The sequence below is a fragment of the Gekko japonicus genome, unplaced genomic scaffold, assembly GCF_001447785.1.
Source record: "Gekko japonicus isolate JY-2015 unplaced genomic scaffold, Gekko_japonicus_V1.1 scaffold574, whole genome shotgun sequence".
NCBI classification, from domain to species: domain Eukaryota; kingdom Metazoa; phylum Chordata; class Lepidosauria; order Squamata; family Gekkonidae; genus Gekko; species Gekko japonicus.
Window position 1 is genome coordinate 137,161 of NW_015159725.1, and position 16,743 is coordinate 153,903.

Here is a 16,743-nt window from a genome sequence, read left to right on the forward strand (position 1 = left end):
AGGACGTCCTTCTTCACCCAAAGAGTGATTAACACTTGGAATTCACTGCCACAGGAAGTGGTGGTGGCTACAAGCATGGACGGCTTCAAAAGGGAATTAGATAAGCATATGGAGCAGAGGTCCATCAGTGGCTATTAGCCACAAGGTATAGATAGGGACTCTGGGGCAAGTGATGCTCTGTCATCTTGGTGCTTGGGAGGGGGGGGTGTCAACAGTGGGAGGGCTTCTAATGTCCTGGCCCCACTGGTGGACCTCCTGATGGCACTGGTATTTCTGGCCACTGTGTGATACAGAGTGTTGGACTGGATGGGCCTTTGGCCTGATCCAACATTGGCATCTCTTATGTTCTTATGTTCTTAGAATCTAGTAGCTGCTGTGCAGGGAGAGGAGACAGACGTCTCAGAAAAGGAAGGCAGAAAACATAGGAGTTGAGGAACGGAAAGCTAATGAAATAGGGCAGGACTTGAGAATGTATATAAGAAAGGGAGTAGAAAGAAACCGTGGCTGGCATGAGCACAGAGTTGAAGTGATTAAACAGTGAGGTCGTAGAAAACCTCACACAGGGCCTAATAAAAAGATAGGCGTTTAGTTTATGGAAAGGAAGACATAGACAAGCAGAGGAAGCTGGATTATTATGGGCCTGAGACTCACGTACTTTGATGAGTTGCACTGAAGAGTACATTTTGCCAAGTTCAGCTTCTCCTGTGATTGCAGCACTATTATGGCACACTCACATCTTCCATGAGATATTAGAAGGCCGAAAGCTCCTTCATGGTATTATCATGGAAGTCATAAAGGGCAGAGAGGTCAAGGAGTGGAGTGGAATGTCACACACTGACTGGAATGTACGGATTCCAGGCAGGTTCCCCCAGTCAAGCACAAGATCCTGGCATAGCGAACTGCAGTATGGATTAGGCTTCAATCCTCCAGTCAGTGTCAACTTTGCCTTTGGAGTAACATAGCATCTGCCAGCAGACAATGGTTAAAGCAATCTAGATCTCCACATAGCCCATATTCTAACTATTATGGTGATTTTAGCCCTCCAGTCTTTAGTGGCATCACTGACTTTTTAATGCATCAATAACCATCCCCTCCACAAGAAAAGGCATAGCATACATAAAATTTCTAAAACCGTTAGGCAATACCAATGCATAAAACAGATGATACCTCAATATTAAATCTGTATAAAAACTATGCAAGTATGTTGATAAGTTTCTGACAAGAACACGGCAATATAAAAGAATACATGGACACTCCTTATACTTTGACTGAATTAGGAAAATCAAAGAAGAATACAGGACCCAGTAATAACAGCTGAAAGATTAAAAGAATGGACCAAATCTCACAACATGCAGTATAACAGCCAAACCCCTCACATTCCCCATCCCATTCAAATAGCAGCAGGTACAAGTATAAATACTAAGAAGAATGTGAACTTCCAGCCTCTTGGGCAGTGGGTTTAAAAATCCTCCATTGGGGAAAAGAAGCTCCAATGAGGAAGTAGGATATGGGCTGGGGAATTTGGTACTTCCTCTTGCAAGCTCCACTCGGTCAATTTCCTTCCCTCACATCATAAGAGGAAGGAATGAAGGGGCTTCCTGGGGACTGATCTTCAGCACAGATACCCCACTCATGCACTACTTTCCCCTTGTGATTACAACAATGCAAGAGATTTTAAAGCAATTATTATATGCTTACCTACAACATCAGTCAGTTAATTACAGAAATTTGGGTCCATCATATGATCTATAATCAATTGTTTGAATAAATTTGCATATAAACAAGATTTGATGGGAAAGCATGTTGCTTTTCTTAGATGATGCATATGCTGGAATGGGCATCAGTCTCAAGGAGGCATTCCTTCCCACGAAAGAGAGAAAAAATGGAGAATGTCTCTACCATCTGCCACCCATTCTTTAGAATAAGCATTTGTATTTTTACGTTTAACTAGTCAATAATTTTTAAATAACTTTTATATTATAAGCCTATCTACATCTGCCACTGTATTTTCTCATTTCAGGGAAGTTATTGCAAGTCTTCTCTGTATACATTAACACTCTCAGGTCTAAAAAGTATGCATATTGAAATAATTTTTTAAATGTTCCCTAATTGAAGACACTTTTCTCACTGAGCAAAATGCTTTTAAACAATTCATCCAACCAATTAATTGGGTAAATGTTGCATACCTAGTAGCTACTGAAGCAACTGCATTGACAATTACTTTTCAACACACTCTTTGTAAGTACTGCTATAGTACTGCGTGTGGATGACTTCCATGCTGATGAGAAGGCAACTCAGTAAGACCAGAACTGAGTTGAGCATGTGTTGTGCTGCTGCCTGGTAAAGAACTGGAGGAAGGAGCCCCTGGCTCTGTCCTGTTATAATCAGTTTGTAATATTTCCCGTCAAAGTCACCAAATATCTTTGAATTCTACAGCCATAGCATCATACTTTATTTTCTAACCGTTGCCCAATACAGGTGAAAGATTATGCATGACCTCACTAGAACAGAGTAGGCAGTGTGGTTATTAATAGAGACAACATCTGCTCTAAAAATATGTGGACTGTGACATCTTGAAAACCCCACAGCTGCTCATCAGAAGCTCTGGGAAAAAATCACTAGTACTACAGCAGTTACAGCAGTTATTATGGGGAATCTAAACAATTCTCAAGAGTCTGATTATGGGAAATCTAAACACAATTCTCCTTTAACATTTGTGTTAATGTTTCCTTAATGTTACTCAGGATTATTAATACTTCCTTAATGGGTAAGGTATAAAGAGCAATTTATCACCTAGACTCAAGATGTGAAAGAAATTTCTAGAGACACAAGATTCTTACCGTTCCAGGCATATGACCTCTCTCTTGTTTGCCATTCTGAGGACTGCCATTTTTCAGCTTTTTCTTCTTCTTTGCCATTTCCTTTTGTTCTCTTTGTTTGTTTTGTACTTCGATAAGGACTGATATGAAGCTATTCTTCACTTCCTTCTCAAATTCCAGCTCATCTCGTAGTGCCAACTGCTGTACTAGTTCTTCAGAATAGTCCTTGATAGCTGTCTCAATCTCTTCTAACAGGTCATTTAACTCAGTCACAGACAGCTTTTTTACTCCTGTTTTTAAAGAAGAAATAACATTGTGTAACATAATGCCATCAAAAACAGATCAATCGGAATTTTAGTACTCCTGTTCCTAAGAGATCAAGAGACGCCTGTAGTGCTCATAATCTAACAAACTACATGAGCTCTCATTTGTCCAATGAAGAAAACAGCCCACTTTACTTTGGACAACAGAGGAGAAACACCTTTGCAAGAAAGACACAGCAACTATAGTGTAATGAGTAATACTCCCTTTCTGCATGGCTCAAAAACCGTACAACACTCAGTCTCTTCATACCCTGCCAGAAAAACAAATGAAATACATCACTCTTGCTTAAACAGTGCCATAGGAATTTTCGTAGTAGAAAACTGCAAGGAGGAAATATTTCCCATCCTTTTCAACACTGATAACTGCCAAAGACATTTAAATCCTTTACCATCACCAGTAACGGCTGAAGAGAACAGCTAGTTAACTACTCATCATTTTAAAGATCCATACTTCATTAATATTATGAAACTACAGTCTCCAAGTAGTGGAAGACTACTGTTTGCTTTAAAAGCCTTTCTTCAATACTTTTATATCCAGTGACAGAAAAACTGGATCCACACTATGCAGGTGCAGGCACAGCCTTTGCAGAGACCTGATGATACCATTGTGGGCATAAAGGTCTCTCGAAAAACAAGCAACGCAGTTCCAGCTCATGGCAAGGCATTTCAAAACTGTGGGACTGGAGAACCCTGACAAAATTCTAGCAAAGCGTTTAGGGAAACATTTCATTTTCAAAGATCACAATTGTTTAGCTTAGTTATTTATTTATTTGCATTTTTGAATCACCTAATCCCCACAAATGTGGGGCTCTAGGCAATGCACGGATTTAAAAACAATAAAACCATAAAACCATCACCAGAACATATAATTCATTAATTAAAACAAAGTGGCAACATTTGTGGTTCCCTCCTGTTTCTGGCCTGTGGGTGCTTTATGGGCACGGGGCAGGGAGTATACCCATCAAGGGATAGGGACCCAGGAAGGGTGCCCGTCATGATGTAAACCATCACTGTCCTCAACCAAATGCCTGTGGAACTGCATAAGATCCCGCAGGGCCCTGATGTTGTTCGGCAAAGAGTTCTACCAGGTTGGGGCCAGGGCCGAGGAGGCCCTGGCCGAGGACAGCTGGATGACTCTAGGGGCGGAGACCACCAGCAAGTTGTTCTGTGAAGAGCGTAATGCTCTCCTGGGTGCGTACTGGAGGAGGCAGTCCCGCAGATACGTTGGTCCCAGACTGCTCAAGGACTTAAAGGTCAAAACCTTGAACTTCTGGATTGCTTATAAATTATTTGAACAAAGCTGTCTCAGTGTCAAACTCTGTCTCTAGTTTGCCATGATTTGTAAGGAGAGGGAAATTCCTGGGGTGTGTGTGTGAATGACTGAGTGTGTGTGAACTGCTCTATCGTAGATGCTGTAACTCTTCCTCCCAAGCTACCACCCTAGTCCAGGGATGACCTTGAAGCCAAGACTGTGGCAGCTTACCTTATAAAGAAACCATATATTCACAGGTGGGGGGGTAGTGAGCGCGAAAGCTGGGCGGGACGACTGTGAAGTGTGATTGGATGCAGGGGAGAGGGGGCTCTGTTTGAACTGTCTATATCTTTGGATTCTCCTGCCAGAGCCTCAGTTCTGACATGGTACTGCACTAGCCTGGAATATGATTATATCTCAATAAACAAATCACTGCAAAAGAGAGTGTTGTTGAGAGTAATTCTATCCAGGAGTCTGACACGCAGTAGGGGTGGGCTTCCATTTGTATCTCTTAGACACCTAGCGCAAACCAACAGAGCACCTTGCCACATGACAGCTGGCCACACCAGAGGACTATGAACTTTTGGTATCACTCCGGCAGTAACAGCAAGGCAAAAAGCAAGTCCTCACCAGATGCATTTGGGAAGATATCAGCCCGCGGCAGTGAGTTGAGCACCAACTATGAGGCAATGAAGGTTTCTGAATATAAATTATGTGGAACTCATCACCCTCCGCCTAGTATATAGAAATGGCCTGTTTTGTTACTCAGATTTATAGGAAGAAAAGAAAAAAATGGATTCCTTTACCCTCTTGGTAATTGTGATTTGTGCTGGACCTCTTCAGTGTCTGAATCTCTTGGGATAGTAAGGACAGACGGTCTGACTGGGTTGGTGTTTTATCATCATCTGGATCTGGAGATTCCTGCATCATTTCTTCTATTTCTTCAATCACCTGTTAAAATCAAAGTACACAGTTATGTACTGGTTCTGGTTGTTAGTCATGAGTCTCAATATTGTCTGGTTAAATGTTCTTGAGGGAATGTCTCATTGAGATAATGGGATATATATCCCCCCCTTTGAGAAATATGACCCATAGTGGTATGAGGTTGCTCCATAACTGAATGCATCACAGAAAAAAATGACTTTAATATTGCCTCTTATGGTTCCAGGAAGGAAATTAAAAATTATATGTTTTCTCAAACATTTGATAGATGGTAACCAATGTTCCCTCTAAGATGTGGAGTCTTGTGAGCAAAAATTCTACTTTGTGAGCTACAGGCATTCAAGTGGTGAGCAAGCGATTTGGCTGCTGCATAGATAAGCTTGCTCTGGAGCCATCCTTCCTGAGCTAAGACAAAAATATGTGAGCTAGAGGCTAAAAAACTGTGAGCTAGCTCACACTAACTCAGCTTAGAGGGAACAGTGATGGTAACAGATGATATTACCTTATCTGGTTTTATCTTAAAAAGCAAATTACTAAAGTTTTGTTATTCTGCTCTGAACACAGCTTACACATTTTTTTACAGCTACAACAAAACTGTAACCCTGTATCTATACTTTTTGTATAGAACATCTTTTTGTTCAAGTGCTTAATACATTTTTTAAAAAAAATATTTGTTTCCCCACTGAGTCTAAGGTTACCAGGTCTCACCTCTCCTGTGGCGGGGGTCTCACTGCTGAGACTTTAATGAGAAAATCTTCCAGTAGTGATGTCATCACGCTAGGACCGTTGCACGGTGATGTTCTAGCGTTTGAGGCAAAAACTAATTTAGTGTAGTGGTTAGGAGGCCAGACTCTAATCTGCAAGAACCAGGTTTGATTTCCCACTCCTCCACATACAGTTGCTGGTGTGACCTTGGGTCAGTCACAAGTTCTCTCAGAGTTGTTCTCTCATGAGCAGTTCTCAAAAGAGGTCTCTCAGCCCCACCTACCTCACAGGGGTAGGAGAACGGAAAAGAGATTGTAAGCTGCTCTGAGACTCCTTCGGTCAGTGAAAGGTAGGGTATAAATCCAATCTCTTCTTCTTCTATGGTAACCATAGAATCCCCCCCCCGAATGCTAGAGCATCACCGCATGATGGCCCCAGTGTGATGACATCACTACTGGTGATGTCATTGCATCAGCAGTGTCCCCATGGGACACTGCTATTTGGGGGTGGGGCTTCCTAAATAACTGGTGGGGCCAGCGGTGGATTAGGGCCCCCAAAGTCAGGGGATCCCCTGGCCCCACTGGGGGGGATGGCAACCCTGAGTCTTCTGTTTGAATGGCATCCTCACAGGTCTTCAATTTACCATTAGATACATGTAACATTGTCACAGCAATCCCCACTGCTAAATTTATCTAAAAGGTAGCTTTAATGATATAGTACCAACATTTTATTCTTCTGATTTGCTTATTAGAGTAGGCAATACATTTTCCTCTCTTGACACCCCCCAACATCACAACCCTTCAGCTGCAGTAAGATATGCCATAATCACCCCATAATCTTCTCCACCCAGACTTTTAAATATTTCAGTAGGATGTTCATTTTGATGGGAGTTTTATCTCATCATGTGTGCCAAACAGAAAGATAACATTCACATTTGATACGAATGCTGCTAGGCCTGGAATTGGGAACTACCAAGGTATTGTTTTTAGCCAACTCTCTGTTGAATATAACTACACATAAAGCAATATTTGCTTACACCACAACTCATATCTTTATTCACTCACCGAAATCTGTGTTTTTAAATAAGTGAAAATACCAAGAGCTAAACACACTCATGGAGCCTATATTTTGTCCATTCATTTTAATGAACCTTTATTTACGTTTCACAGGGAAAAACTGGATCTGCTAAATGTGCAAGGGGAATTTTAAGCCTTACTATCATATAATGTTAATTAAGATGGAACTTCCAGCTGTGATCCTTTTATGAGTCTCCTGCTACCTGTTATGGAAGATGGATCGTGGTGAATGCTCTTTATCCTGCCATTGTTGAAACTGCAACCTTAGTCTTTTTTCCCCCTCAAGCGGACTTGTCAGAGGTTAAAAAAAAGTACCCTACTATCATAACACACAAGACTACCAGAGAAACGTCATAAACATACAGTGCACATACTTTCATCTTTGTTGGTTTCAACAAAGAGAAGAAAGGCTAATTAAGGTATCTGAAAACAACAGAAAAGATGGCCTCTCTCAGGGGCCCTGTTGCGATGATCTCAGGTATTCCTTATTTTAATACTGTTGATTCTTGTTGTCATTATTAAAAATATTAAAAGCAATTAATAAGAATCCTAGAATTATATGGCTGGTCTCAGGGGATAGTTTGAAAGCTCATTATACTGCAGCCTTAAATGAAACTATGCATGTTTGAGTCCAGTCAGTGCTGGATGGGAGACCCCCCGTGTTATCATATATATTCCAAAAAGGTTAGCTGCTACTATTTAGGTTTAAGCAGAGTACAGAAGAGACCTAAGGGCACCATTCCAGCACTGTCTGCCATACTAGGTATAGATGTGGTAAAGCAAATCCATCTGAGTGATACATGTGCAGCAATATAACTATCTAGTCTAGAAGGAAAAAAAAAACTTTACATATTTCTTACTGCAACCAGATCCAGCAATTGGAAGCAAATTCAAACAGTTATATCGTTCCACAAAACAGCAGACTATCCCTAGCCCTTCAGTATCAAGCCACTATGCTAGAAACTGAACATCCATTTGATTCTTTATGATCTACTTTCACATTGCTTCTACTTTAAAGTCAAGCTTGTTTTGACCTAATCCTAATAAGAAAGTAAGGCAAACTTTAGAAAGAACAGCAAACATTTTGGTGAGCTAAGGAAATAGCACAAATGGAACAGCAGTATTTTGCTCCATTCAAGATACCAGTTTGTCTCCAGGAGTATTTATCATTATTTCTTCCATCAGGGCGATGAAAGGATTAATGACATAATGATACCTCAACTGCACTGTTGCACTACTAGGTTACCTGCTCAGCTGTGAAGATTGGTTCTTCGTTGATGCAGGAAACAATGATAGAATGCATATCCAGCTGTTCTCTCAGCTCTTCATCATCTGATAAATCAAGGTTCAAATTGTCATTAACCTAAGCATAGAGAAGGATGACAAAAAGGAAGGTAAAATTAGACTTAATATTAAACTACTGTAAGATACAAAAACAGGCAAGCTATATAGGAGCTAATAAGTCTCAACACAATGAATATGAAGTTTGGGAATGTTCCAGTAAATTTTTATTCAAAGTATAAGCTTTTGTGTGCATGCACACTTCTTCAGCTACACTGAAACAGAAGTTACCAGTCCATACACATAGGCAGAGGGTGAGCAGCAAATTAGCATAAAGGTGTTTAACAGATGAAAGGATCAACCTGGAATAAAAAGCTTAGTTTATATGATCCCCATTTGTTTGGGTGTAATTCCGGGGAGAAACACAGTGAAAGAAATATTTAAAAATCAGAGATTGATGGGCAGGTGTACCTTTCTTAATTGTGGAATGCTGAGATTAACTGAGACCCTCTTATTATGCTTCATCCATCTCCTCTCAAGTATGGAGCCAACTGTACAGCATCCTCTTCTTTGAGGTGGTGTGATTGGCTTTGTAGTGTAGCTCCTCTGTCCTCAGACAAGTTAAATGCATTCCAATCTAGGGGTGTGCATTTGGATCTACCCAAGCCAAAAACATATATATTTGGGAATTACTGGGTAGATCTGAAAAACAGCTGAGAGGCAGTTTTTCCACTGTTTGTCGGGCTTCTACTGCAGTCCCTTTAAAGTTTAAAGGGACTGCAGAAGACAGCCCAAGGATCAGCTGTGCCAGCAGGGAGCGGCCTGCTCGCCGCTGGCACAGCTTCAGGCTGGCTTCTCGTGCAGCCCCGTTTAAACAGGACCGCACTACAAGCCAGGCCGAGGATCACCTGTGCCAGTGGGGAGTGGTTCGTTCCCCACCTGCATAGCTTCGGGCAGGCTTCTCATGTAGACCAGATTAAACCGGGTTGCACTAGAAGCCAGCCTGAGGATCATCTGTGCTGGAGGGTTCATTCCCCTCCAGCACAGCACAGCTTTGGGTTGGCCTCTTGTGCAGCCCCGTTTAAAGCCAGCCCAAGGATCAGATGTGTTGGCAGTGAGCGGACTGCTTCCTCCCGGCACAGCTTTGGGTATGCAATTCCTCCCCCAGTTTTTTCGTCTTCCCAGGACTATTGGACCCCCAAAAAATCAGGATTTCTAAAAATTCTCACTTCTGAATACTACACTAGTATTGGGATCCAGAATTTTTCAGGAATCCTGAATTTTTTTCAGGTCCAATAGCCCCAAACTGAAAAATACGGGGGGGGGGTGTGCTTGCACACCCCTATTCCAATCTACTATTCCAAATTACATTACATTCTAGTATTCATTACATTGCAATCTGCTATTCCAATCTACTATTCCAAATATGTAATAAAATAAAAAGGGTGTATAGCGCTTCTGGGGGAGTGGCGAGCATTCAGATGTAAGGACTGAATGAGATTAACATATGTTTTGAGATAATAAACCAACATCCCTGTTAAGTCCAAGGGGTTCCATTTTTCTGAGTATTTATTTATTGGACTTATAGCCTGCCCTCCCCTACACAGTAAAGTTCAGGACAGGTCGCAACATTTAGAATCAACATACAATTAAATTAATTTCAGTTCAGATTAAAATTAACAATCCTAATGTTAACAATTCCATGTTCAATGGCACAATAGGGCAGATCTGAAATTGGTCCGTACTGGGGGGTTGCCACTCATCCTTGACCATGCACCTGGCAGAACAACTTCATCTTACAGGCCCTGCAAAATTGTTTCAAGTATCACTGGACAGAGTGTTTTAAGACAGTAATTTCCCTTTCTAGTCAGTTCTAGTCTAGCCTGCCAACAGTGCCCTTCAGTTCTCTACACTGGGCAAACAGGTCAAACCCTATGTCAAAGGATAAACTGACACAAATCTGACATCAAGAATCACGAGACTGAGAAACCTGTAGGAGAACACTGCAGCCTTCCAGATATTCAGTGGGTGACCTCAAAGTAGATGTTTTATAGCAAAGGAACTTCATGAACAAACTAGAAAGGGAAATTGCTAAAATACAAGTTATTACAACAGTACATCTGCCCATCAGTCTCCGATCTACCACCCTCTTAAACCTCTCTCATTCCTACAACTGAGAACCTTTAGTTACAAATTTACTATTTTCAGCCTGCTCTAAGCAGCTCTTCTGCACCGTTCTACTCCGTCATACTTCCTTCCCCCACCCCGAGCTCCTAAGCTGCCAGCTCCTCTGCTACTAACCACCAACTGCCATTGTCAACTGCTGTTTTTTTCCAACCCCCACTCTCAACATTCCATCCACTCTCATTGGCTGCTCTTAGGGAGAGGTGGAATCTACCCTATCCATTATAGCAGCCCCTATGGGCCTAGGAAAGATCTTTAAGTGTAAGGAAGTGCCACTGGAGATCAAGACAATTCATACTGCGGTAGTCCCCATTACTATGTATGGATGTGAAAGTCAGGCAATGAAAAAAGCTGGCAGGAAGAAAACTGATTCATTTTTAATGTAGTGTTAAGATAATTTTATGGATACCATTTGGGTTGACGGCACATCACACACACACACAAATCAAATCAAGCCTGAATTATCTTGACTAAACTGAGGCTATTTTACATGAGATGGATTGATTCAATAAAGGAAGCCACAGCCTTCAGCTTGCAAGATCTGAGAAAGGCCGTCAATGACAGGATGTTGTAGAGGTCATATATCCATGGGTCACCATAAGTCGGAAATAAAACAAGCTTGAAACAAGCTCTAGGCACCTAGCTACTTGTTCTGTACTTCCTCAGCACCATCAGATTGATTAAACGATTAATTAAACAGAATTGGCTTTCATTAGCATACTGATGGTACCTCATTCCAAATTCCTTGACAACTTCAACTAATGTTTGCATAAAGATGCTAAACAGCACGAGATACTCCACAGTGTAACTGCCAGTATCTAAGGATTGCCTCAAGCAGCTGCAATGGCTCTATCTTTCAAAGAAGCCTTTATAACCCACTGGACCCAGCCCATCATTCCCCTCCAGCTGGATGAAATTGCCTACGAAGGATGATGGTTGAATGGTGATGGATACATGGTAGGGCAGACCATTCCAAGTACTCAGGTTGCAATAAATGAAATTCATCCAAGAAAATGCGACAGCCAGGAACTCTGGTAATGGCCGGTGATTATACTGCCTCAATAGTGGAATCAAGATCAGAACAAGATGAGTAGCTATGTTAGTCCATCTGTATTAGTAGAAAAGAGCAAGAGTCCAGTAGCACCTTAAAGACTAACAGAACTTGTGGCAGGGTATGAGCTTTCGTGAGTCACTGCTCACGTCTTCAGATACAGCTAGAATGTGATCAGAACAGAAGCCCTGCAACCCACACAGAACAGATCAGAATATATAACTGATTTCCAGTGTTCCAAGACATTGTAGAAGACTTACCCACATATTCACAAGTACAGTCTGAGAGCACTGGATCATGAGAAGCAGTCATATAAAAAAAATGCTATAACAAAAGCGGGGCCTGTTGTCAAGGAGAAGAGAACTGCATAACTACAGAAAGATCTTGACCAGTGTTTACTCCTCAGGGTATTATTTTCCTTACAGGTAATGTTCCCAAAGGTACTTTTAACTTCCGGGCACCCTCTTCTACAATCTGTTCATTTAATTATTGTTGTCTAAAGCCACATAAAAACACATTTAAACACGTGAGGTTACCCTAAGTCACGCGTAATTCCATTTATAAGACACTTTATGATTCATCAAGTCACTTCAAAGCCACTACTTGGGTTTTTTGCTGTGACTGTTTCCAGTACAACAGATGAAGGTTTTTTTGTTTCGTTCTTCCTGATGCTCCTTTCTGTTAATGTTTTAATTGTTTTATACATGCACTTTAAAAACCTTTATAGGGTTGGGGGGGGGGGAGAGAGAATATGGAGTTTAACTCAGCCATCCCACATTCTGGTGGCTACTGAGGAGCATCCAGATGGATATTTCACCTTCAGCTACCCTGCACTTTCCCCTTTACTTTGGAGAAAATGAAGTTTATATTTGTGAAGATTGAGGGGGCTTCCTGCTGTCCATGCAGGGAAAAATCCCTGCATAGAAGCCACCTCGGGCTCTAATGTAGAAGACTATAATGCTAAGATTCTCTTGCTGAATCCAAGCAAGTAAAAATGTAAAAAATAGATCTCACTGTAGGTTATATGTGCATAAATTCTACTAACTTGAAATTGAACTTGCATATGATCTTACAGCATGTAGCACTGCGATCATACAGGTAAGCGGTGAAAACACAGAATTTCAAAAACTTAGCAGTAATTCTTAAGGATGTAGGAAAGTGGGAGGAGATGTTTTAAAGAGGAGAAGAAGAAGAAGAAGAAGAAGAAGAGATTGGATTTATACCCCGCCCTTCACTACCCAAAGGTGTCTCAGAGCAGCTTACAAACTCCTTTCCCTTCCCCTCCCCACAACAGACACCCTGTGAGGTGGGTGGGGCTGAGAGAGCTCTTGACAGAAACTGCTCTTTTTCAAGGACAGCTCTTATCAGAACTATGGCTTGCCCAAGGTCATCCAGCCAGGCTCAAGTGGAGGAGTGGGGAATCAAACCCGGTTCTCCCAGATTAGAGTCCGCGCACTTAACCACTACACCAAACTGGCTCTCACTACTTACAATGACAGGGAAATTGTAAAACACTAACATTTGTTTCTGTTCCATAGTTTCAGACTGAAAAACCCACTCAGAGTTTTGAAGCTCAATACTTACTCCCTTTTCAGAAAGATTCAGGGTTGGCAGGTGCAGTGATCTGGTATGGGAAGACTTCCAGTCCACTGGCATTACATTACCGTAATTATCAGTCAGAGCATTCCAAATCCTGAGGGGAGAAAATTAAGGAAACAAAATTCTAGCTTTAAAATCAAAAAACTGTTGTTGTCTTCAAGAAACTCTGTCCCCAAACCCTTTTGTGAACTTTCACTTCAATGCTTTCATATCCAGTATTTAATTCCAGCGCAAAACAAAATCATTGGCTTAAATTAAGAATTTAGCAAGTGGAATAGTTCACTTACTTTTTCAAATGCCAGGTGACGAAATCATGAAAATGCTTCCCAACTGTACAGCAATTGTCAAATCATGATTTCATTATAACTTTAATTACAATTAAACAGGTTTTTTAAGCCTTTAAATAAGCTTAAGCTGGTGAATCCTTAAGTAACTCCTTAGAGTGTCACACATAAGAAGAATCTCTCTAAAACTGAATGGCTCCAATTTCAGCTCTAGGTACATACAAGAAGCCTCAAGGATAAATGTACACTGCCAATGTGGATGCAAATCTGCCTCAACAAAATTAATCTAGGCCCACTGAATTTGTTGTTTTCATCTTCTGATATGGACAGCAGTGTGCCTATGAATGTGAGCTTGCTTTTTTCATGTAGATCTCCATTGTAAGACTGAGGTAGTACCAGAAGCCCCGGTTAGATTCTTGTGCATGCTAAGCAGTGAACACAGTACAATACTAAATAAAACTCCCACAAAAACACTTGACCCACAGAATTTAAGAAGAGGCTGAATTACCATCATCATAATCTATTCTTATCCCACTATTCTTCTAAGGAACTCAGAGGTAGCATGCATCATACTCCTTTCCTAATTGTACTCTAACAACTCCATGGGGTGGGTTGAACTGAGAGAGGGACATGCGATTAGTTTAAAGTCACCTAGTGAGATTAATAGCACAGTGAGGATTTGAATCGGGGCCTCTCCATTCCACATTTGTCACACTAACCACTATACCACACCAGCTCTCGGCAACACATAGACAACATTAGTTTAGGAGCATCATTGTGAAAGGGCTTCCAAATTCATCCTTAGAGAACTTGTAACATTCCAGATTTGCTTAGGAATTGAGGCAATGCATATATATTAATTCTCTTAATCCTTAGAAGCAATGCTTAAGGCAGGTCAAACTACTACTCAAACTAAGATAGGGGAAGGAACATGAGTCAGTGGCTTCTCTAACAAAATTTGAGTCCAGCAGCACCTAAATTTTCCAGGGTATATGCTGCCTTGAATTAAAGTTCAGTTTTGTCAGACAACTCACAAAAGCTTATACCCTGGAAAACTGTTGGTTCCAAAGGTGCTTTTTACTACTACTACTATATTATTATTATTATTATTATGCCATCAAGTCACAGCTGATGTATGGTGACCCCATGGGGTTTTCAAGGCAAGAGACATTCAGAGGTGGTTTGCCATTGCCTGCTTCTGTACAATGAACCTGGGCTTCTTTGGTGGTCTTCAATCTAAATAGTAACCAGGGCTTAGCTTCAGAGATCTGATGAGACGGAGCTAGCCCAGGCTATCCAGGTCAGGGCCATGAGGTGCTACTGGACCCGAATTTGGTTCCGCTACAACACACTAACATGGCTATGCACATGAAACTGGTTTCACTAGCCACAGCCCATGGCTTAAGTTACATAGAGATCTTTGGCTCACAACTCTTAATTGCACTTCGTAGGCCCAGTTTATAGCTAGAAATGAAACACAACGGTTGTGCCACAAAGCTAGAAGGTTTTGAACACTCTCATTCTCTACATCCAGTGAGACACAGAAGCTTTGTTATGGGAACTGCCCTTGCACATAAAGGAGAAAGGAAGACCAAATTCCTGCCAACGGGTCAAGTTGCTCGCCCCATTCCATTAAAGGACACGAGCCGTGATCAGCATCCAAAGTAAAAGAAACTGCGACCAGGAACGCGGAAAACTATCCTGGCTGACTCCAGGTGCTCAGAGTTTAAACTTCAAGCTAGAGACAGTAACGACGTGTATCCAGGCAAAGGTGCCTCCGAAAGGTTTCTGGCTGCGGCCGGGGAAAGGGAGGGTTGGGCACAGCTGGCATCATCGGTATCCTGGAGGCTGCAGCCGCATCCCATTCATTCCCATTTCCCCGAAGCCGGCTGCCGGGGAGTCCAAAGGCATCGGCGCCGAAACGCCCTTCAGAGGCTCAGGGCTGCGTTTCCTTATGCGGCTGCAAGCCCACCCCACCCCCATCCCGAAGGGGCGAAGGACCCCCCCAGCCACTCACTCGTCCTCCTGCAAAGCGCTCTGTTCGCCCAGGGGCCGCGGCAGGAGACGAGCTTCTCCGCCGCCCTCACAGTTCCGAGGGGGCCGAGGAGGAGGAGGAGGCTGGAAGCAAAGCGGAAGCCTGGTCCCCAGGTCGCCGCCGTCTCCATCGTCCCAAGGGCCCCCCTCTCCAGCCGGCGTCGCCGAGGGCTCCGGACACTCGACCTCCGTAGCGGGCGGCTGGAATCCCGAGAAGTCCTGCCAGTCCCCGACAGGGTCCCGCTGCGAGGCCGCCGTTGCAGCCGCCATGGCTGACTGACGGCGAGAGGCGGGCAGAGGCCGACCGGGCCCAGGCTGCGCGTGCTCGCCCGCCTGCTTTTTCGTTCCGGCGCTCAGCAGCGCGCTCCCGGTCGCCGGGGCGGAAGGGAAGAGGGCGGGGCGGCCAGGCCAGGCCAGGCCTGCGACCGCGGCATTGACGTTTTCGCCGATTCCTTCCAGAGTCTCTGGGGCATTTTTAATCCACCCTCTTTCTCTCCTCGGAAGCTGGTTTAAAGACCCCCGAGTCCCTAGAAATAACTTGTGAGGAGGCTGGGCAAGGTCTCCCATAAGCAGGGTAACGTCCGCGGAGGAGAGAAAGCGTCGCTTCGGGATCTAGCAAAATTGCGAAACACTTTTTTAAACTACTCACGGATGTCATGCGCTGTCCGTAAAAGCTTTGAGAATTGCCACTTTCAAACCTTCTGTCCTTTAGTCTGATTTTTGCTGAATACGTCTTTTCCATTTGATGATGTGAAGAAATACCTTTTTATTCTTTGGACGTTTGAACTGAGTAAAACCTTCGCTCTGAATTTTAAACGTTTTTCTCTCTGGGCAGAGGGGGGGGGGGAGTCAGTTCAATTGCTTTCCAGGCTGGAAGGATTATTTTCTCCATCTGTGAAGATCTATTTATGAAGACGGAATAAGTCCCATTAAGCTAGTGGAATCTCTGAGTAAATGGGTTGGATCCTATGACTTCTTTCTGCTAGGTTAGATTCTGTAACCCCCTTCCATTATGTCTTGCTTCAGAAAAAGACTTCCTCCAGTAGGCAACGACTTTTTCAGATAGAAAAAGTTTTCCTCTGAGAAACAAAAGTCTTTTTTAAACAGAGATCTATTTGGAGAAAAACTGGTTGAAGGGAGTAACAGGATCCAGCCCAATATGTATAGTATTGGGCTGCTTGGGGAACATCTGA

The 16,743-nt window shown here is 42.7% G+C and overlaps 1 protein-coding gene across 1 annotated transcript in view; it reads right to left on the reverse strand.

The window, feature by feature from the left end:
• Window positions 1-15,894, reverse strand: part of FEZ2 (fasciculation and elongation protein zeta 2) — a 43,001-nt gene extending 27,107 nt beyond the window's left edge. The window contains exons 1-5 of the mRNA XM_015423316.1: window positions 15,534-15,894; window positions 13,218-13,326; window positions 8,364-8,480; window positions 5,201-5,345; window positions 2,841-3,109 (exon numbers count right to left, since the gene is read on the reverse strand). Of these exons, the coding sequence (XP_015278802.1) occupies window positions 2,841-3,109; window positions 5,201-5,345; window positions 8,364-8,480; window positions 13,218-13,326; window positions 15,534-15,820 (927 nt within the window). The 5' untranslated portion in view covers window positions 15,821-15,894. The remainder of the gene's footprint in view (window positions 1-2,840; window positions 3,110-5,200; window positions 5,346-8,363; window positions 8,481-13,217; window positions 13,327-15,533) is intronic.
• Between the last annotated feature and the right edge of the window lie 849 nt (window positions 15,895-16,743).